Source organism: Panthera uncia (genome assembly GCF_023721935.1).
Source record: "Panthera uncia isolate 11264 chromosome C1 unlocalized genomic scaffold, Puncia_PCG_1.0 HiC_scaffold_4, whole genome shotgun sequence".
In the NCBI taxonomy this organism is placed as follows: Eukaryota; Metazoa; Chordata; class Mammalia; order Carnivora; family Felidae; genus Panthera; species Panthera uncia.
Window position 1 is genome coordinate 69,247,987 of NW_026057585.1, and position 23,192 is coordinate 69,271,178.

The 23,192-nt window shown below is 42.0% G+C and overlaps 1 protein-coding gene and 2 pseudogenes across 6 annotated transcripts in view; 2 read left to right on the forward strand and 1 right to left on the reverse strand.

Annotated features, from left to right (window-relative positions):
• The window catches only part of NASP (nuclear autoantigenic sperm protein), a 42,946-nt gene extending 33,239 nt beyond the window's left edge, over nt 1-9,707 (reverse strand). For 3 of the 6 annotated variants that reach the window (XM_049618622.1, XM_049618623.1, XM_049618619.1), the window contains exon 1: nt 9,112-9,291. In XM_049618622.1, the coding sequence (XP_049474579.1) occupies nt 9,112-9,170 (59 nt within the window). In that variant the 5' untranslated portion in view covers nt 9,171-9,291. Of the gene's footprint in view, nt 1-9,111; nt 9,297-9,428 lie in introns of those variants that run through there. The other 3 variants (XM_049618620.1, XM_049618624.1, XM_049618625.1) reach the window with 3 other exon arrangements.
• Nucleotides 9,708-13,931: 4,224 nt separating this feature from the next.
• On the forward strand, nt 13,932-15,471 carry LOC125913513 (cell division control protein 42 homolog; annotated as a pseudogene).
• A 5,352-nt stretch (nt 15,472-20,823) lies between these two features.
• LOC125913514 (small nuclear ribonucleoprotein Sm D2-like) lies at nt 20,824-22,712 on the forward strand (annotated as a pseudogene).
• Nucleotides 22,713-23,192: the final 480 nt, after the last annotated feature.

The window sequence follows — 23,192 nt, forward strand, 5'->3', positions numbered from 1 at the left end:
TAGAGCCTGCTTTGGATTCCATGTCTCCCTCTCTGCTCCTAACACACTCACATTCTGTCTCTGTCTCTCTCAAAAATAAATAAACATTAAAAAAATTTTTTTAAATGTAACTGGCAATAAGGCAGCACAGGAAAGGGTCTATATCTGCAGGCAGCCTGACCTAGAATGAAACAAATCATTCCTGAGCTTACTCTTGTGTTGAAAAGCAAAGGACTGTCCATAGGTGCTTTGAAGTGACAAAAAATACAGTAGTGCCAGGTGTGGGGTACCTTCCAATGTTCTGAAAAAAATCACTGATCTCTGCCAAATACCACAGCCTGAGACCAAGCATCTGAGCATAGGAGACAATCACCCATAATCCCGCAGTGAGAGAAGAACCATTGGTTCAGTTGTGATGTGACATTCAGCACCACATACTATTAGTATTGCAAGACATTATTCATTTATCAAGTTAAATTTTATTAGAAATGTTTGCTCGTCTTGCAGAACACTCACAGAACAAGTTACTCACAATCTAAGGTTTTACTGTATATTAAATATATCTGCTAAACGGTTAAACAGAAAGGAAGAAAAGGGATCTAGGAAGGCAGATTCTTGTCTAAAGAAGTTTGGCTCTCAATTGGAAGAAGCGAAACAGATATATGATGGAGTAATGGTTTTTAAATGCATTCATGTTAGGACGTTTGAACGCAAGAGATGCTGCCATGTGAGGGGGAAAGGGGAAGCATCAAGAGACCAAATAGGTAATTGCTGCTGAACAATTAAATATTTGGGAGGGGGGGGAAGGGGGGGAATCTCCAATGGTTATCTTCAAGATGTTTTTAAATATAAACCCTCTATGAAGACACTGTACTATATTCAGACTTTTCGTGTATAAAACCTTTAAGTTCCACAAGAGGGAGGTCTCAACCCTCTAACCATCTATTTTGTGTCTGTTATTGCCAAGCATCTGAATGAACATTCTAAGGAAACATACAACAGTACTGAATGGGCTCATTTTAAATTCTTGGCCACAGGGGTGCATGGGTAGCTCAGTCGGTTAAGCATCCAACTCTTTGTCTTTTTTAAGTTTATTTTTGAGAGAGAGAGAGAGAGAGAGAGAAAGTGAAAGAGAACACGCACACAACAAGCAGGGGAGGGGCACAGAGAGGGAGACACAGAATCTGAATCAGGCTCCAGACTGAGCTGTCAGCACAGAGACAGACATGGGGCTTGAACCCACAAACCCTAAGATTGTGACCTGAGCCAAAGTCAGAGGCTTAACCAATTGAGCCACCCAGGCGCCTGAAGCATCCAACTCTTGAGTTCACCTCAGGTCATGATGCCAAGGTCGAGGAATCGAGCCCCATATCTAGTTTTACGCTGAGCATGGAGCCTGCTTAAGATTCTCTCTCTCTCTCTGCACCCCCCCACCCTAACACTACATTCTTGGCCACAAACCCAAAACAGAGACAACAATGGCAATCCTACCACACATCCCCTATGTGTTTTTTTTCCCCACTCTCCAAAATGACTATTTCTTCTTCAAATGTCCTACATCATACTACATTCCTCCTTGCTTCCAAACAGAACTTGCCTCACACTTCACTAAGCAAACAGAAACAGACCTTTCTCCACCATGCCAAAATTACCAACCTGCTAACCCTATTTTCTGCTATCCTTATTTCTATGAATAAAGTTTCTGTACTAGAATCTTCATATAGCTGCTCCTTGTCATTCATATCTCATAAAGGCAATATCTGACCATGCAGTCTAAATTAATCACCCAGTTACTTTCACCTTAAAATGGGTAAATGAGACAATCATCTGCATACGTTTTATCACCGACATTCTCAAATCTATGTATTTACAGTCTATAGCCCAGTAGTGGAGACTCCATCTGACAAGAGGGACCTCTTCTCTTTTTTTAAAATTTTTAACGTTTACTTTTGAGAGGGGGGGGGGGGAAGGGCAGAGAGAGAGACACAGAATCCAAAGCAGGCTCCAGGCTTCACCCTGTCAACACAGAGCTCAACGCAGGGCTCGAACCCACCGACCACGAGACCATGACCTGAGCTGAAGTCAGATGCTTAACCGACTGAGCCACCCAGGCACACCACCTCTTCTCTCTCCTTAACCACAGTACCTCTAGTAACTGAAACAAATGATCAGTAAATATAGGGGAAATATGCTTATAACCTGGGAGACAAGAAAACTGCTTCACAAAATTCTTCTAAAAGAATGAAATCTTAACTTGTAGAATCTCCCCCACTACTGCCACCATGAGAAATGGGAAAAACCAGGGCCCACAGTGGCAACCAGAAACAATACAGTTTTCCAGATACCTAGTCATCATAGAAATTTATTATCATCTATCATCCACTCTAGATTTTAAGGTACCCTTACACATAAATGTAAGCTCAACGTCTGCCTATGATAGAATGGATAAAGTAGGACATATTCACACAGTGAAGCAATATACAGCAGAAATCACTGAAACAGTATGTAATGTGAACAATTCTCACAAAGTTGAATAAAAGAAAACCAGACATTATCGGGGCACCTGGGTGGCTCAGTCGGTTGGGCAACCGACTTCAGCTTGGGTCATGGTCATGATCTTGCAGTTTGTGAGTTCGAGCCCCACCTTGGGCTCTGTGCTGACAGCTCAGAGCCTGGAGCCTGCTTTGGATTCTGTGTCTCCCCCTCTCTCTCTGCCCCCTCCCCTGCTCACACTCTCTCTGTCTCTCAATAATAAACATTAAAAAATAAAACTAAAAATAAATTAAAAAAAAAAACAGACATTACTACATACAGTACATAATACCATTTATTTCAGTCAGTTAGGCATCAGACTCTTGATCTTGCCTGGGGTCATGATCTCACCCTTCGTATATCAAGCCTGCGCCCCATGTAGGGCTCCGCACTGACAGCATGGAACCTCCTTGGGATTGGATTCTCTCTCTCGCTCTACATCTCTCAAAATAGATAAATGTTTTTAAAAACTAGCAAAACAAGTATGTTAGAAATCCGAAGAGCTATTCTTGATGGGAGTGATGGGATTAAAAGGGGGATTTCTGGGTTCCACAGTGTTTTGTTTTTAATTTTCCTTTGTGAAAAGTCAGCTGTACGTTTTCCATTTGTGTACTTTTTGTAGTATGTTACACTTCAGTAAAATATACTGAAAAACGGGCTGGTAAATTTTTTTTTTTTAAGTTGAATGACTTGCCTTGCTTGTACTTTTACCTCAGAGAACTAATTCTTTAAAAAAAAAAAACAACCTATGTAAAATTAAAAAGTAGGGATCTACAATGAATAAAATAATTTTGAATAATCAAGACCTGACTTCCATCTTCTAACTAAACTTTCCATTGCAGGTTCAGACTTTTTTTAATGTTTACTTATTTTGAGAGAGAGAGAGAGAGAGAGAGAGAGAGAGAGAGAGAGAGAAGAGAAGGGGAGGGGCAAAGACAGACAGAGAATCCCAAGCGGAATCTGCACTGTCAGCGCAGAGCCTAATGTGGGGCTGGATCTCAAGACCATGAGATCATGACCTGAACCAAGATCAAGAGTTGGACGCTCAACCCACTGAGCCATGCAGTCGCCCATTTTGTAGTTTTTATTACAAAAGTTTGTATAAGTTTTTCACCTCCTTGGTCAGGCTTATACCTAGTATCTAACTCTTGGATGTTATTTAAAATTATTTTAATGTTTACTTATTTTTGAAAAAGAGAGACAGAGTGCAAGCAGGGGAGAGGCAGAGAGGGAGACACAGAATCTGGAGCAGGCTCCAGGCTCTGAGCTACCAGCACAGCCAAAGTCAGATGCTTAACTAACTGAGCCACCCAGGCACCCCTGGTGCTATTTTAAATGAACTGTTAACTTTCCAGATCGTTCGTTATTATATAAACGCATAACTCATTTTTTTTTTTTTTTTTTTTTTTTTAAGTAGGCTCCATGACTAGCATGGAGTCCAATGTGGGGCTTGAACTCAGGACCCTGAGATCATGATCTGGGCTGAAATCAAGAGTCTGACACTCAACTGACTGAGCCACCCAGGTGCCCCTGATTTAAGATTTTACTTTTAAATAATCTGTACACCCAACGTGGGGCTTGGATTCACATCCCTGAGATCAAGAGTTGCATGCTCCAACACCTGAGCCAGCCAGGTGCCCCCAAACAGAACTGATTTTTGTGTTGATTTAGTATCCTAAAACTTTGCAGGGGCAACCTCACTGGTCAGTAGAGGATGCACTCGATCTTGGGAGTTGTAAGCTGGAGCCCACGTTGGATATAGAGATTATATAAAAATAAAATCTTAAAAAAACAAAACCTTGCAAAATTTGTTCATTAGTTTTACCAGTTTTTTTTGTGTAATCTTTAAGGTGGACTTCATTCAAAATTTTTAAATTTATTTTAAAGAATTTTAATTCCAGTACAATTAACAGTGTTATATTAGTTTCAGGTGTATAATACAGTGATTCAACAATTCTATACATTGCTCAGTGTTCATCATGATAAATGCAGTTTTCATCTTTAAAAAAATTTTTTACTTAAGTAGTATCCACATCCAACATAGGGCTTGAATTCACCACCCGAGATCAAGAGTTGCATGCTCTGTACTGAGCCAGCCAGGTGTCCAGAAGTATACTTCAAAAAAAAAAATTTTTTTTTAATGTTTATTTATTTTTGAGAGAGGGGGAGAGACAGGGCACAAACAGAGGGGCAGAGAGAGGGAGACACAGAATCTGAAGCAGGCTCCAGGCTCTGAGCTGTCAGCACAGAGCCCGACGCCGGGCTCAAACTCACTGACCACAAGATCATGACCTGAGCTGAAGTCAGACACTCAACTGACTGAGTCACCCAAGCTCCCCTAAATTGTCTTAAGAATACAAGGTGATGCTCTTATTCAGAAATAATTTCAACACACTTACTCCATTTATTTTTCTGTCCTCACCTCAAAAAAAGGGAATAGCAGAATTACCAAATAACAGAATTCATCTAAAACAAATCTAAGAATAGTTTGTTGCCTTTTCCCCCCAGATTCACTAGAAGGGCTCTTTTTCCACTTACATACTTGAGCTAATACACTTAACTCCTCCACCCACTGAAAAATAGGTACTCAGGTGTTCTGGCTAAATCTGTCACACAAATTATGACATTAATTCATCATAAGTCCATAAAGCTAACTCACAAGATTATCTTATTTAAAAATTTTTTTAACATTTTTATTTATTTTTGAGAGATACAGACAGAATGTGAGCGGGGGAGGGGCAGAGACACAGAACCCAAAGCAGTCTCCAGGCTCCAAGCTGTCAGCACAGAGCCTGATGGGGGGCTCGAACTCACAAACCGTGAGCTCGTGACCCAAGCTGAAGTCAGACGCTTACCCAACTGAGCCACCCAGGCACCCCGGTTATTTTATTTTAAACAGCAAAATACTAAGCACTAACATAACCACCACACCAAAATAAATGAAACGAATCACTTGTGGAAATAAAAAAACCCCAGAACTTTGAAGATTATTGAGCTAAACCACCTAATTATTATTTTGACATCTCTCTTCTCAAGCAACAAATAAGCAGCCCAGGAATTATACAACAGCTAAGCCAAAATTCAGTGCATCAAAGACTCCCTTCTGAGCTTTCTTTCCTTTTTACCATTACAAACTGCTATATTCTTTACTTTTTGTAACAAAAAGATTAAGAACTGGTTAGAAAGGTAATATGGGCAAGGACTAATTAGCACTTAGTCACTGGTTACCTTTAGCAATGTTTTGTTTATTTTTATTTATTTATTTTTTTAATTTTTTAACATTTATTTATTTTTGAGACAGAGAAAGAGCATGAATGGGGCAGGGGCAGGGGCAGGGGCAGAGAGAGAGGGAGACACAGAATCGGAAACAGGCTCCAGGCTCTGAGCCATCAGCCCAGAGCCCGACGCGGGGCTCAAACTCACGGACCGCGAGATCGTGACCTGAGCCGGTCAGACGCTTTAACCGACTGAGCCACCCAGGTGCCCCTGTTTTGTTTATTTTTAAGAGACTAAGAGACAGAGTGTGAGTGGGGAGGGGGCAGAGAGAGGGAGGGAGATACAGAATCCTAAGCAGGCTCCAGGCTCTGAGCTGTCAGCACAGAGGCTGATGCGGGGCAGGAACCCACCAGCCGTGAGATCATGACCTGAGCTGAAGTCAGACGTTTAACCGACTGAGCCACCCAGGCACCCACCCAGCAATGTTGTTTAAATGGCATGAGGGAGGGGCGCCTGGGTGGCTCAGTCGGTTAAGCGTCCGACTTCGGCTCAGGTCACGATCTCGCGGTCCGTGAGTTCGAGCCCCACGTCGGGCTCTGGGCTGATGGCTCAGAGCCTGGAGCCTGCTTCCGATTCTGTGTTTCCCTCTCTCTGCCCCTCCCCCGTTCATGCTGTGTCTCTCTCTGTCTCAAAAATAAATAAACGTTAAAAAAAAAATTAAAAAAAAAAATGGCATGAGGGGAGAGAGGCCAAATTGAAGCTTTTTACAGGTGACAAAATTGTGGCCCAACATCTCTCTACTTAAGCAATGAAGTTGGTATCAAAATCAACTCTGAACTAAGTCTTTTTCTCATTCCACTTTTCCTCTCTACTGGTTTGAAAGTTATACATGTTCTTATTCTTTTAGTTATATCAGAATTATAGGGGTGCCTGGGTGGCTCAGTCGGTTAAGCTTTGGCTCAGGTCATATCTCATGGTTTGTGAATTCGGGCCCCACAGTGGGACTCTATCAGCACAGAGCCTGCTTCGGATCCTGTTTCCCTCTCTCTCAAAAATAAACATTTTTTAAAAATTATAAAGTGCATCATATGAAAGTCTAAACTCCTTTTCTTTACCTACCCCTTTAAATTTAACCTTTAGACATTTTACCTCCGAATAGCCTCACCAACTTGTGTAACTGAGAAATGCCATCTTTACTGTTCCCTCAGATTAGCTAATTAGGTTTTCATGGAATTTACTCAGGTTTTTCTAGGAGTAATGAAGGAATAAAAAAGGAAATACTGGGATTTAACCCAGACTGCCACTTACTAATTTGGAAATTACTTCACCACTCTAACCTTGATTTTTCTTATCAATAAAAGATAACTATTTCATAGCATACTTATGTGGATCAAATAAAAACACTCAGAAAAGCACTTATTACAGGGGTGCCTGGGAGGCTCAGTCGGTTAAGCATCCAACTTCCTCTGGGGTCATGATCTCCCGGTTTGTGAGTTCAAGCCTCACATCGGGCTCTGTGCTGACAGCTCCGAGCCTAGAGCCTGCTTCGGCTTCTGTGTCCCGCTCTTTCTCTGCCCCTCCCTCGCTCATGCTCTCTCTCTCTCTCAACAATAAATAAAACATTAAAAAAGATTTTTTTTTAAAGAAAGAAAAACACTTATTACAATTGGTCGGTTTTAGTTTGCAACTTATGATAGGAAGAACTTATATTTTCCTTTTTGGTGGCACATGAGTACTTTCTCTGTGTATGACCTTCCAGGAAGCTGCAGCACAGTTCACTACCAACTTTGCCAAACACTGATAACATCTGGAAATCTGCAATCCATATTCATTGCATAATTTTATCTCAAAACAAAACCCATACAGCTTTTATTAAGTATTGTAGAGGGCAAGGATCCTTCTAAGTGGAATGATTGCTAGAGCTGTCTAGGGCACCATAAAATGGGTCTCCTGAGAATCTCAAGTAAGATCCTTTAAAAAAAAAAAAAGATACCACACGACTCACAAAGCTTATTTCAGTCCTAGTAAATCAATGAAGAGGCTGAAAACGGAGCTTGAAACTAAAATTGTACTTTCCAAGAGTTTCCAAGTGATTTTGATGCTGGTTTGGGAACCACTCAACATGAACATGGTTCTGAAGGGAAAGAGAACCAAAAAGTGGTAGGTAGCATGATAGAGATATGTAAATCTCTAGTAACTGACTGTACTGCTAGTACAGTGTAGTTAGTGTAGTCTAAGCCTACAGAACCTCACAGCAACCTTTCTCTTTATAGTGGAGAAAGCTTACTTTTAAAGTGCAGAAGAGAAGGAAAAATATAAGACCAGGCCCCTAAGAAACGAAGGATAATTGAAAAGTGAGACCTACTAGATGAAGAGCACTTGCTCCCTCGAATTAATGGAGTGTTCCCTTTCACGTTTCAAGAAATACCTTACACCTGACGAGCACTGTGCCATTTTCAAAGCAATCATGTATCTTTTATTCAATCCTCCTACTACTAGTCGCGCATATTACAGTCCATTCACCTAGCAACCAAACACTTCTGAAAGTGAGGGGAGCTCCACGCAGTGCTAGGTGAAGATGCTGTGTGTCCCCATAAAAATCCCTCCCTAGCAGCCAAGTCTCTGGACAACACTCTTGAAGCCTAAAGAGACACTAAGCTCTCCATCACAGGCCTAAGAACGAGGACAGCTGAGTAGGAGGACACGAGGCGAGCGAATAGACGGTGGAAAACAAGCTTCACCGCGCCACACCGCGGAAGTTGGAGGTTCTCCGCGAGCCGCACAGCCCCAAACAATAGAGTTTTCCCGCCTCCTCAGGACCCCGCCCCCTGCTCCAGAGCTGGAGGGAAGGGAACGCTCCCGCGCAAGCCCCGCCCCCGCAGGCCCCGCCCCCTCCGGAGCCCACCGGACCGGCCTCCCTCCTCATGCAAAGGGTTTTTTTTTTTTTTTTTTTTTTTGGCGCCAAATCTCTTGAGTTATTTTCCCGGTTTGTTTGGGGACCCTACTGAAGACACGAGCCAAGAGTGGGAGGACAGTAGGAGCTTAAACACAGACCAGGGCGCTGTGGCCCCGCCTCCTCAAAGATAGCCCCGGGCCGGGGGAGGAAGGAGAGGGGCAGGCGATGGAGCAGCCGCCGCTGCCCCCGGCAAGATGGCGGCCGCGAAAAGCGGGGCAGGGGGCGCCAGCCGACTTGTGTTACCGCTAATGCTCGAGGTTCTCTGCAAGAGGTGGGTTTCCACAGTGCCGGCCTCCCCAAACTGCGACGGTTGCTCACTGGGAGGCAAGTCCTCCCTCTCACAGGTCTGTCCCTCCGGGGGAGCCCCCGTCCACCACCCCCTCCCCGTGTACTGGCCAGTGCCTCAAGCTCTCTACAGTCCCGCTTACTTGTCGGCGGAAACCAGCTCCGCGGTGATGGCGGCAGTGGCTGTGGACTCTGCGGCCATCGTTCCCCTGAGGTGGTGGACCAGCGGGCAGAACAGAATCTGTGAGGAAAACAGAGGGAATTTGGGAAGCCAGAAACCTATTCAGGGACAGAAAATGGCAGATTGGAGACCCCGCGCGGCTGGACCCCTATATATACCAGAGCCCTTCGCCCCGCCCTTCCACTTCCGGATCCTCCCCCTCGAGTTTAAAGGGCCAGGACTCTGCTCCAGTCCAGTCCAAGGACACGCCCTCTCTCGCCGTCGTTTTCAACGGGGTACCTTCCTCCCTTGCCAGCTTTCTCCCCAAAAAGTAACTTCCTGCTTCTCTAGCAAGTCGCGTAAGAAGAACTGGAATCTTGGTATTACAACTCCTGACTGGGCGTCGGCCAGCGACTTTCACAGAAGGGGAAGCTGGTGCTGCTCTGCATGTTTGGAGAGAGTAACCGAGGATCTCTTTCTGGCCCAGATACTTCGAAAGGTAAACGAAACTTTCTATCCGTCCTCTCAGTCCTAACGGATGGACACGAAAGAACCGAGCATGGGTACAGCAGCAACGTCCAGAACTGATTTCGGTAAGAGACTCGTGGCTCTGAACCTCAGCAACAATGATGCAAGAAAATACTACCCTAGGATTGGCTACCGCTGAAACTACCGCGCTGGATTCAAAGTCAGGGCTGCGGGTGTTGCGACTGGCTCCTCCCTCTGGGCCCGCCCCCCTTCAGCTGGCCCAATCCCCTGACGCAATCCTCTTAGCCCTACCCAGACTCCAAATCTGGCTAGTTGAACTCTCCCAGCTCTTTTCCTCCACTCGGAGCTACCGTTTGTCGTTTGCACAGTACGAAAAGAGTACTGTGCTTAGGCACTTTGAAAGATGTTAGCCGTTTTTATTAAATCTTAACAACACTACTGGTGAGATCGGGATTATCAGCCCCATTTGGTAGAAATAGAAGCCAAGGTTCAGAGGGGGCGCCTAGGTGGCTCGGCTAAGTGTCGGTCTCTCCATTTCGGTTCAGGTCATTATCTCATGATTGGGGAGTTCGAGCCCGCATCCGGCTCCCACGCTGTGTGGAGCCTTCTTGGGATTCTCTCTCTCTGCTCCTCCCTACCTACCCGCTCTCAAAATAAATACACTTTAAGGGGGGGAGAGGGGGGGTAGCAGTGTGCTTTGTTCAGAAAGTTGCAAGACAAGTCAGTTACGGAAAGCAGTGTGCTTCCATTTCCTGCAACTGGCAGTGGAAGATAACTGGCAGGCTGCAATGATTGCACTTTCTCACACCTGTAGCATCATCCATTGCCTTCCACCATGGCCTTCCCTATGGTGATCAGAACAGGGATTTTTTTTTTTAATTTTTTTTTTAACGTTTATTTATTTTTGAGACTGACAGAGACAGAGCATGAACGGGGGAGGGTCAGAGAGAGGGAGACACAGAATCTGAAACAGGCTCCAGGTTCTGAGCTGTCAGCACAGAGCCCGATGCGGCGCTCAAACCCACGGACCGCGAGATCATGACCCGAGCTGAAGTCAGCCGCTTAACCGACTGAGCCACCCAGGTGCCCCAGAACAGGGATTTTATTTCTGTCCAGGTTAAGGCACACTGGAAAAGATTTCCTGCAAGAATTCTTCCTCCAGTCTGTAAAAGGTCAGGCAGGTTGAAATCTTAGGGGCATAGAGCTAGACCTGTAAATGACAATTCCTGTGGCAAACAGAAGTGGGATCCCCTTTATTAGCTGGGTGACTTGAGGTAAGTCATGTAATCTTTTAAGATTGTATGTAAAATGAGGACAATATTTATATTCACTCCTTCAGGATATTGTGAAAATTACAGTTAATGCTTGTTTCAATAATCAACACTACCTGGCTTATGCTAAACACTCATTAAATGGCTACCACTGTCTGATAACGTGGTGACTGGAGGGTTGGCTTGGGGAAGGGGAGATCTCTTCAGAGTCATTGCAGCATTGCAACCTGGGCTAGGGTCTGAGAAACCGGTCTAGTACCTTTTGTGACCCACTCATCTGTTAAACTAACATTCACAGAGCAACCATGCTGTGCAAGGCTTTGTACTAGGTCCTAAGGACAAAAGACATGATCTCTGACTTTGGGGAATTCAGTTGTATAAAAAATAGATTTTAAAATAGATTTTAAATCCATCCACTCTGTCAGTCTTTACTACCAGCATTCTGATCCAAGCCTAGCCACCATCATCTCTTGCCTGTACTACTACATAGCCTCTGGTCTCTGCATAATCCTCTCCAGGAAAATCTTTTTAAAATATAAATAAGATCACATCACTCTCCTTGAATAGCTTTCCATTGCTCTTAGAAGAAATTTTGAGCTCCTTATCATTGCCTGCAAGGTCCTGCATGATCCGGCTCCAATCCACCTCTCCAAACATCTCATACTTCTCCCTTTCCTTTATCTTCCTCCTACTATGTTGATCTCCTTGCTATTCCTCAGAATGCCCAAGCCCTTTCTCATATCCAGGGGCCTTTGTGCTTACTATCTGACTGCCTAGAAAGCTCTTCTCCCAATACTTGGAATGACTAGCTCTATTCATCCTTCAGGCCTCATTTTAAGTGTTACTTCTCCAAAGAAGACTTCCCAGTCCACTCAATCAAAATTAGCTTCCTTTTTGTATATTCTTCCATTGTGCTCATCAAACTCTGAAGTTATTTACTTGGTTTTTTTTATTTTTGTTTTTGTTTTTAACTCTCACCCAGTTCTAAGTATAGGTTCCATGTGACTTTTTCTGTCTTGTTTATAGCTAAATCCCCAATGCATACCATAGTAGTAGCTGACTCACACTAGGTGTCCAAAGTGAACTTGTTGGGGGGCGCCTGGGTGACTCAGTCAGTTTAGTGTCCAACTTCGGGTTAGATCATGACCTCTCGGTTTGTGAGTTCAAGCCCTGGATCGGGGTCTGTGCTGACAGCTCAGAGCCTGTAGCTGCTTTAGATTCTGTGTCTCCCTCTCTCTCTGCCCCTCCACTGCTCACACTCTATCTCTCTAAAAAATAAATAAACATTAAAAAAATGTTTTTTAATGTTGAAAAAAAAGTGAACTTGTTAGATGAATGAAGGAATGAACAAATGAAGCAATCATAGTATAATCATAATTAGAACTGAAAGAAATTTCACTTAGAATATATCTACTTAGGGGCACCTGGGTGGCTCAGTCGGTTAAGCGTCCGACTTCGGCTCAGGTCATGATCTCGTGGTTCGTGGGTTCGAGCCCCGCGTCGGGCTCTGTGCTGACAGCTCAGAGCCTGGAGCCTGCTTCAGATTCTGTGTCTCCCCCTCTCTCTGACCCTCCCCCGTTCATGCTCTGTCTCTCTCTGTCTCAAAAATAAATAAACATTAAAAAACATTTAAAAAAAAAGAATATATCTACTTAAAATAAGAACCAATATTTCATAGTAAGTAATAAGGATAATGGGACTTTATCTAGGGTGGGGTGGGAAGAATCTTATATTTAACAAGATTTAGGGAGGGCTTCCAGTTAAAGATGTTGGGTTGAGGGGTGCCTGGGTAGCTCAGTCGGTTAAGTGCCAGACATTGGCTCAGGTCATGATCTCATGGTTCATGGGTTCAAGCCCCACATTGGCTCTCTGCTGTCAGTGCAGAGCCCGATTTGGATCCTCTGGCTCCCTCTCTCTCTGCCCCTCCCCTGCACTTTCTCTCTCTCTCTCTCTCTCTTTCTCAAAAATAAAAAATAAATAAATAAAACACTTAAAAATTTTTTTAAAAGATGTTGGGTTGAAGACATACATTTACAGCCATTCCCTTTTGAAGCCTGTCTACATACTAATAAAGGAAATTTTTTGTTTTGTTTTTGGGGTTTTTTTTGTGATTGACCCTAGAGAATTTTTTTTAATTTTTTTAAATATGTATTTATTTTGAGAGAGAGTAGGAAGAGGCAGAGATTGAATCCCAAGCAGGCTCTGTACTGTCAGCACAGAGCCTGACACAGGGCTCAATCCAACAAACCATGAGATTATAACCTGAGCCTAAATCAAGAGTCAGATGCTTAACCTACTAAGCCAGGCACACCTTTTATTTGTTGTTTTGTTTTGTTTTTAGGTAAAACAGGATCAAAGAGAATGGGAGAGGAAGTAACAGCAACATTTTAAAAGCTGGAAAAGAGATGAACAAATAGTAATTAACCTAGCAGACTAAGAAAGGCTCAGGAATTAGTTGCAGCAGGTCCCTCTAGGAATAGAGAATGAAAATAGAGCTAAAAAAAGGCGGTTAGGTTGAACATTTTTAAGAGGTATTTAGACTGTCTACATCTTCCCCAAGGCAATAGAAGACTAGAAGTTTAAAGAGGATAAAACGGGCATCTGGGTGGCTCAGTCAGTTAAGCATCCAACTTAGGCTCATGTCATAATCTCATAGTTGATAAGTTCGTCATGATCTCATAGTTGATGAGTTCCAGTCCCACACTGCTTCGGATCCTCTGTCTCCCTCTCTCTCTTCCCATCGCCCACTTGTTCTCTCTCTCTCTCTCAAAAATAAATAAACATTAAAAAAAATAAAGAAGATAATACAGGGGAGCCTGGGTGGCTCAATCAATTAAGCATCCAACTCTTGATTTTGGCTTAGGTCATGATCTCAGGCGTTTGTGAGTTGGAGCCCTGCACTGGGCTCTGTGCTGACAGTGCAGAACCTGCTTGAGATTCTCTCTCTCTCTCTCCCTCTTTCTCTATTCCTCCTTGCTCTCTCTCGCTCTCTCTCAAAATAAATTAAAAAAAATTTTTTTAATAAAAAAAGGATAAAAAGGCCCCGGCGGAGAAGCTGAGGTCATCATTGAATTTGAAATATTTAAAATGGATACAAAACTGTTTCAGCAATGCAGACAATTAAGTGTGTTGTTGTGGGCAATGGTGCCGTTGGTAAAACCTGTCTCCTGATATCCTACACAACAAATAAATTTCCATCAGAGTATGTACCGACTGTTTTTGACAACTATGCAGTCACAGTTATGATTGGTGGAGAGCCATATACTCTTGGACTTTTTGATACTGCAGGTCAAGAGGATTATGACAGATTACAACCGCTGAGTTATCCACAAACATGTATTTCTAGTCTGTTTTTCAGTGGTCTCTCCATCCCCATTTGAAAATGTGAAGGAGAAGTGGGTACCTGAGATACAAAGACTCCTTTCTTGCTTGTTGGGACCCAAATTGATCTCCTAGATGACCCCTCTACGATTGAGAAATTTGCCAAGAACAAACAAAGCCTATCACTCCAGAAACTGCTGAAAAGCTGGCCCGTGACCTGAAGGCGGTCAAATATGTGGAGTGTTCTGCACTCACAGAAAGGCCTAGAGAATGTATTTGACGAAGCAATATTGGCTGCCCTGGAGCCTCCAGAACCAAAGAAGACCCACAGGTGTGTGCTGCTATGAACATCTCCAGAGCCCTTTCCGCACAGCTGGTGTCAGCATCGTACTAAAAGCAATGTTAAATCAAACTAAAAATTAAAAATTAAAATTCGTTTTTGCAATAATGACAAATGCCCTGCACCTACCCACATGCACTCATGTGAGACAAGGCCCATAGGTATGGTCCCCTTCCCCCTCTCAGTACTAGTTAATTTGAGTAATTGTGTATTGTCAGAAAAGTGGTTAGTACTAGTTTTTGTTCTGTTGTTTCAAAAAAAAAATTTTTTTGTTTTGTTTTGTTTTGTTTGTTTAAAAGCAAGGCATGCTTGTGATGACTCTGTAACAGACTAACTTGGGCTGTTGAAGCTGCTCCCGGGGCTCCATCCACTCTGGAGAATAATCTGGGACATTTAGGGGTTTTGTTTTTGTTTTTGTTCTTTTTGTTTTTGTTTTTGTTCTTTTTTGGGGGGGAGTGTGTGGGGGATTTGTTTTTATTTAGTCATGTTTTTTAAATTCAGTAACCATTGGACAGCCCTTAAGGGGAGGAGGATGGACTGACTCCACATTCCACTTCCTAGAGCTAGTTTAGAACACTTGTCCCCCACCTGGTGCTCTTAGGAAGGAGTATAATAAATGCCTCATTTAATAGCATACTCCTTTTTGAAAGTTGCCTTTCTCTCCACCCTTGAGTATGTCTAGTACTTGATGAAACTCATGAAAGCAGGTGGAACCTGTCTTGCCCCTCCTCTTTTCTAGGATGCACTCTATATGTGACTGTGACTTTCAAGGAAATTTGTTTGCCATTTGCTGATTTTTTTTTGAAGTTAATTTCTAGCTTCATTCATTGATAAATGAAGAAAAGTATTGCACCTTTTGAAATACACCAAATGGATTGAGTACGTAATTAAAAAACATTTTTTTCCCTGTCAGTCATTGTCTTACATGCTTAGGTAGATGTCCAGCTTAGTAGCGTATGATACGGTGTTCCTAAAACACAGCCAGAGACCTGGTAGATCGAGGAAGTGTGAGGGGTGGTGCTAGAAGACAGATGTCTGTGGAATGATGCACATCCTCTTTCAAGTTGGAGGATGGAGACAGACCTGCTTCATGAAGAAGCTGGGGGTGCGGGTGGGGGTGGGGAGGACATTTAACAACGTGGGGACCAGTCAGGGGAATCCCCTTATTTCTGTTTTGCATACGGGGAACCCTAGAGTAGCTAGTTAAGGCTCTCTAGTTTAGTAAAAAAAAATGGAGTCTTATGAAGATTCTTCATAAGTGTTAATGGGGATTTTATCTGCTTATTTTGGTTGCAGTTCCCAATTTTTAAAAATGTTTAGGTAATCTTCTCCGCCTTCCCCAAATCCTAATTCTCATAGATTCATTAGTGTTGAACCAATGCTTTCACATGTCTCAATTCTTTGTACATGCATTCTTTTCAGATGTATTAAAGAAACAAAAAACCCTTCAAAAAAAAGGATAAAACAAAAAAGGATGTTGAACTGAGTGAAGGTTGAGAGTAGAAGGATATTGAAAAAAAGGGATTAAATGATTACATACAAAATGTTGAGACTTTGTGACAGGCAGCTAGTTGTCTTCCCATATGCATGTTCCCCTTTTTCTATAGTAGTAACAGAATCCTGATTTTAATTTATTTATATATATTTTTTTATTTTTATTTTATTTTATTTATATATTTATATATTTATTTGTCACTGTCCCATGGAGGTAGTACTCACATGATGACATTCTGGTTAATGGAAAGTGAACAGAAGAAATGTGTGCAACTTCCAGATAGACACATCAAAGGGAAGGGGCTGGTCTTTCAAAAGACTTGGTAGTGAGGGGCACCTGGGTGGCTCAGTGCATTAAGCTTCCTTCCTCGGCTCAGGTCGTGATCTCACAGTTCATGAATTTGAGCACCACATTGGGCTTCTGCACTGACAATGAAGAACCTGCTTGAGATTCTCTCTCCCTCTCTCTCTGTCCCTCCCCTGCTCGTTCTCTCTCTCTCTCTCTCTCTCTCTCTCTCTCAAAATGAGTAAATAAAAATAAAACCTAAAAAAAAGAAAAAAGACTTGGTGAACCATCTTCAACCATGTCAATCAGGGCAATGCCCCAGGAATGACAAAGCAGTAATACAGGAGAAGCCTATGTTCCTAGCATCATGGAGCCAGTATACCAGCTCTAAGCTGCTTACTCTCAAAATGTTATATAACATAGGGGCACCTGGGTGGCTCAATCTGTTGATTGTCTGACTCTTGATTTTAGCTCAGGTCATGATCTTGCAGTTCATGGGTTCAAGCCTCGCATTGGGCTCTGTGCTGATAGTGCAGAGCCTCCTTGGGATTCTCTCTCTCCCTCTCTCTTTGCTCCTCCCCTGCTCACTCTCTCTCTCTCTCAAAATAAATAAACTTTTTTTTAATAATTTTTTTAATGTTTTTATTTATTTTTGAGAAAGAGAGACAGAGCATGAACAGGGGAGGGTCAGAGAGAGAGGGAGACACAGAATCCGAAGCAGGCTCCAGGATCTGAGCTGTCAGCACAGAGCCCGACGCGGGGCTCGAACTCACGGACCGTGAGATCATGACCTGAGCCGAAGTCAGATGCTCAACCGACTGAGCCACCCAGGCGCCCCTCAAAATAAATAAACTTTTAAAAAAATGTTATATAAGACAGAAATAAACATCTTAGATAATCACATATCAAGCAATAACTACCAGAATTGCAAAATAGATAGAGATAAGTCAATAATTGTAGTTAAATTTTAAATGCTTGTCACTCAGAAATCATTATAAGCACACAAAAAATTAGCAGAAATGTTGAAGACATGACTAATACTATTAATATGCTCAAGTGACTAAATATATGTAGAAATCTATACTCAAAACTTCAAATGCACATTATATTCAAACATTATGGATGATTTACAAAAATGGACCATATATTAGGCCACAAGAAAAATCCCAATAAATTCTAAAGAATCCTTGTCATTATTGTACAGACTATATTCTCCAATCACTAAGCTTTATTGCACTGCAAATTAACATTTATAGAGTTGACCCTTGAGCAACAACATGGGTTTGAACTGTGTGGATCCACTTACACATGGATTTTTTACAGTATAGCACTCTAAATGTATTTTCTCTTCCTTATGATTTTCTCTTTTTAATTTAAGAAGAAAAGGAGGGGCAGAGAGAGAGAGAGAGAGGGAGAGAATCTTAAGCAGGCTCCATGCTCAGCAAGGAGCCCAATGCAAGGCTTGATCCCACAACCCTGAAATCATAACCTGAGCCAAAATGAAGTTGGACATTCAACCGACTGAGCCACCCACGCGCCCCTATGACTTTTTTAAATATATATTTTTAATGTTTTTATTTATTTTTGAAAGAGAGAGAGAGAGGGAGGGGCAGAGAGAGAGAGAGAGACACAGAATCTGAAGCAGGCTCCAGGCTCTGAGCTGACAGCATAGAGCCCGATACAGGGTTCAGACTCATGAACTGCGAGATCGTGACCTGAGCTGAAGTCGGACACTTAACTAACTGAGCCACCCAGATGCCCCTATGATTTTCTTAATAACATTTTCTTCTCTCTAGCTTCATTGTAAGAATACTATATGTAATTCATATAACATAAATATGTGTTAAATGACTGTTTATGTTATTGATAAAGTTTCTAGTTGACAGTAGGCTATTAGTAGCTAAGTTTGAGGGGATTAAAAAAGCTATATGTGGATTTTTGTGAGGAGTGGGAGGGAAGAGTGATCAGTGCCTCTAACTTCTGTGTTGTTCAAGGGTCAACTGTATATAGCATAAATAACATAGTATAAATATCCCTTGGGTTAAAAAATCATGAAGGAGGGCACCTGGGTGGTTCAGTTGGTTAAGCATCCAGCTTGGGCTCAGGTCATATCTCGCGGTCCGTGAGTCCAAGCCCCCCATCAAGGTCTGTGCTGATAGCTCAGAGCCTGAAGCCTGCTTCAGATTCTGTGTCTCCCTCTCTGTCTGCCCCTCCCCTACTTGCGTGCTCTCTCTCTCTGTCTCTCTCTCTCAAAAACAAACATTAAAAATATGTTTTTTAAATCACGAAGGAAGTTAAATACTTAGAATGGAGTGATAATGAACACTCTATATGTCAAAATTCATAGGACATGAAGCTGCATTTACATGAATTCTAGCTTTCAAAAAATTTTGTCAGGAAACAGTAAAAAGAATGACCTAATAATTCAATTTATGAAGTTAAAAAAAGAGCAATAGAGAAATCTCAGGAGGAAAAGACATAAGGAAGATATGGCAGAAATCAAGAGAAAAATTGAAAAATAATAAAACTAGAGACTGCTTCTTTTAAAAAAATTAAATATGTGCAGAAAAAATATATAGATAGCAAATGCAGAAAGGAAAATGCAGAAGAAATAACTATAGAAACTTAAACACAATTTAAAAATAAGCATATTAAGAATAACTATATGTTAATAAATTTGAAAACATAGTTTCATGAATATACGGGTGTTGAAGTGTGGACGATCCACAGAAAGGAATATAAAGAGGAAAATCAACAGAACTTGTCATGAACATTCTAGCAGTTAACATCTCAACCAATAAAAAGATTTTCAGGGACGCCTTTGGCTCAAGTTATGATCTTATGGTTCATGAACTCAAGCCCTGCTTCCAGTGAGCTAGAGCCTTGCTTCAGGCTCCGCACTGACAGTGCAGGGGCTGCATGAGATTCTCTTTCTCATGCGCCCTCTCTCTCTCAAAAAATAAATTAAAAAGACAATTTTTTTTTAAAAAGAGATTTTCAATATTTTAATGCTTTGGACAAATATCAGGACTCCTTAATGGATATTTTCCTACATGAATACGGTGACCTCTTTCAAATGCATGTTATCAGTCCCCTTTTTCAAGTATCTTTTTTTTTTTTTTAATGTTTACTTATTTATTCTGAGAGAGAGAGCACAAGCAGGAGGGGCAGAGAAAGAGGGAGAGAATCCCAAGCAGGCTCTGTGTTGTCAGCACAAAGACAGATGCGGGGGCTCAAAATCATGAGCCAAGCTGTGAGATGACCTGAGCCAAGATCAAGAGTGGAACTGACTGTTAACTGAGCCACTCAGGCACCCCCTCCAGTATCCTTTTTTAGATTCATCAACATTTTGACTACAAGGTTCACATTCCTTCCCCTACACAATGTTACAAGGTCTAATTTTTCCTACCTGCCTGTGAGATGGACTCTACCTTGCAGACTGACTACAAGGCAGTTTCTGAGAGGTGTTAGATTGTACTGGTGTATAAAAAGTTTTTGGTGTAAGAACTAGAATGTGGTGGTGCTAGCCATTAGCCGGTGAGCACTCTCTTCCTTTCTTCTGGAATGTAGTCTTAGAAAGGCAAGTCTCATTTTGAAATTCTCTTTATTCAAAACAATAATCATAAAAAGAATCATTTTTGTAAAAATACTTGAGGACTTCATAGTTTTCCAAAAAGCCTTAATACTTTGATATTAAGTATCTTCCTTCAAAGGCTAGTGTCCTCATCTTTGATTTTCTTTGTTGGTTAACTATCAGATCCTCACTTATCAATGGCTTTGGGTATGTTGTATGAAATTTCTCCAGCTTCACTTCCATTGTTTCATCAAATAATACATCTTTTGCAAGATTTGCAATTTCACTTTGCAGTGGATGTGCACTGTATTATCCAGTGATTAGTCAAAGATGTCAACAGAGAAATCCTAAAGTTAAGTAGGGTGAGATGTTTGAGTCAGGAACAATTTTTAATCAGTCAGTTTTCAGTTTATTAGTGAATAATTTCATGTTATTCTTCTGCTTCCTCATATGGGCTGAATTGTGTCCTCTCCAAATTTCTATACTTAACTCCTAACTCCCAGTACCTCAGAATGTGGCTGTATTTGGAGACAGGGTCTTTAAAGAGATAATTAAGTTAAAATGAGGTCATTAGGATGGGCCCTAATCCAACATGACTGGTGTCCTTATAAGAAGAAATTTGGACTGACCTGGGAGTGAAGCCACTACCACCGTGAGCCTCCTCAAGAAGCTCAAGAGTGATATAAATAGAACTACCCTACGACCCAGCAATTGCACTACTAAGTATTTATTCAAGGGATACAGGTATGCTGTTTAAAAGGGGTACATGCACCCCAATGTTTATAGCAGCACTATCAATAGCCAAAGTATGAAAAGAGCCCAAATGTCCATCAATGGATGAATGGATAAAGAAGACACACACACACACACACACAATGGAGTATTACTCGGCAACCAAAAAGAATGAAATCTTGCCACTTGCAACTACGTGAATGGAACTAGAGGGTATTATGCTAAACGAAATTAGAGAAAGACAAATATATGGCTTCACTCATATGAGGACTGTAAGACACAGAACAGATGAACACAAGGAAAGCAAAATAATATAAAAACAGGGAAGTGTACAAAACATAAGAGACTCTTAAATGTGGAACAAACAGGGTTACTGAGTGGTTGTGGGAGGGGGGATGGGCTAAATGGGTAAGGGGCATTAAGGAGTCTACTCCTGAAATCCTTGTTGCACTATATGCTAACTAATTTGGATGTAAATTAAATACATACATACATACATACATACATACATAAAAGAAGCTCAAGAGTGAGATGACCCCAGAGGAGCTACAGAAGTGGGAGGATGAAGAGTTTAACACGGGTCCAACTCTCTGTGCTCACACAGTCAAGAACGCCCAAGTGTTCATCAACTGCTGCAACAAGAAGCCCCTGGGCCCTGGGAAGGCCTTTGACAGGCATAGCACCATGGTGCTGGAGAATGTGAGAGATGTGGACTGATGTCCCCAGGAGTGGCAAGAGTAAGAAGTCCAAGCCAATCAACAAAACCACTGCATCTCCAAGATGTTCCTGTGTGGGACTGGGTCATTGTGGTCCTGCAGAACCTACTTATCGAAGGCAAGCAGGGACCTCCTCCTCACAGTTGGAATTCCCTCATCCTTTGAAGACCTGCCCTTTGGAATGGGAATAATAAAGTCTTAGGTTTTTTCTGTGGCAAAGAAAAAAAAAAAAAAAGAGAGAGAGCGAGAGAGAGAAGAAATTTGGACATAGAAGTATACAGAGAGAAGTTGTAAAGGCACAGGGAGATGGCCATCTATAAGCCAAGGAAAAAGGCCTGGCACAAATCCTTCCCTCATGACCTTCAGAAGGAAGCAATCCTGACACCTTCATCTTAGACTTGTAACTTCCAGAAGTGTGAGGAATAAATTTCTGTTGTTTAAGCCACCCATTCTGTGGTACTGTTACAGCAGGCCTAGCAAATTAATACACCTCACACTCAAACTACTTCATAATTGTAGAAACTTGAATCATGAGTCAGAAGCTATGGAATCATATAGCAAACAACCTGGGGAGGGGGAGGTCAGAAAAGAGGTCCCAGAGGAAGTGACAGCTAAACTGGACATTTAAGGAAGAGGTGTTAACTGCACAGTGGGCTAAAGGATGGGTTGTTCCAGGTAGAAAGGACCAGAAAAAACGACTAACTTCCAACATGCTCCCTCCATCTACTTTTTATCCGTTTAATCCATTCTCTCCACTGCATCAGCATTGTGTTGCTAAGACACATATCATGACAAGTTATTCTGGCTCCAAACTGTGTGGCTTCCTGCTGTGTTCAGGATAAAAGCAAAATCTTTAACTAGGCCCTCCATCACCAGGCCCTACCTAATTTCAGCATTATTTCATGCCATTTCATCCCCACTCACTTTCAGTTTTTATTACAAAAGACTTCTTTAGGTTTTCCCAACAGCTTCTTCTAGTTTCAAGGCTCCCCCCTACCACAAGCTATTCAACTTATATGGAATACTGTTCTCATGCTCACCTCTTTTAACTAATTAATCCCTATTCATCTTTCATATCTCTGCTGATTAAATCAGTAGGCTCCTTACTCTGCGTTTTTTCATAACACTTCTTCCAAGTGTAATTAAACTAATTATGCAATTACTTAAAGTCTGTCTCCTCCATTAAACCGTAAGGACCCGTGTCTTGGTCCCCTGGGTCTGACATTGTGCTTAACTCATGTAAGTACCCAATAAATATGTGTTGAATGAAAAGCAATGGTTCCACTGGAAAACTAAAATATGTTTTGTGTGACTTTTTAGAGGAATTATTCAAAAACTCTCCTGGGGCGCCTGGGTGGCTCAGTCGGTTGAGCGACCGACTTCGGCTCAGGTCATGATCTCATGGTTTGTGAGTTCAAGCCCTGCATCGGGTTCTGTGCTGCCAGCTCAGAGCCTGGAGCCTGCTTCTGATTCTGTGTCTCCCTCTCTCTCTGACCCTCCCCCACTCATGCTCTGTCTCTCTCTGCCTCAGAAATAAATAAACATTAAAAAAAAAATTAAAAAAAAAAACTCTCCTAAAACCACAGTGGCTAGGGCACCTGGGTGACTCAGTAAGTTAAGTGCCTGACTCTAGGTTTTGGCTCATGTCATGATCTCACAGTTTGTGGGATTGAGCCCTGTGTCAGGCTCTGAGCTGGCAGTGCAGAGCCTGCTTGGGATTCTCTGTCTCCCTCTCTCTCAAAAATAAATAAATATACATTAAAAAAAAAAAACAAAAAACCTCAGTGGCTTCTGGTGGGACTATAAAATACATAAAATACATGCAGAGTGACAAGTTTTTA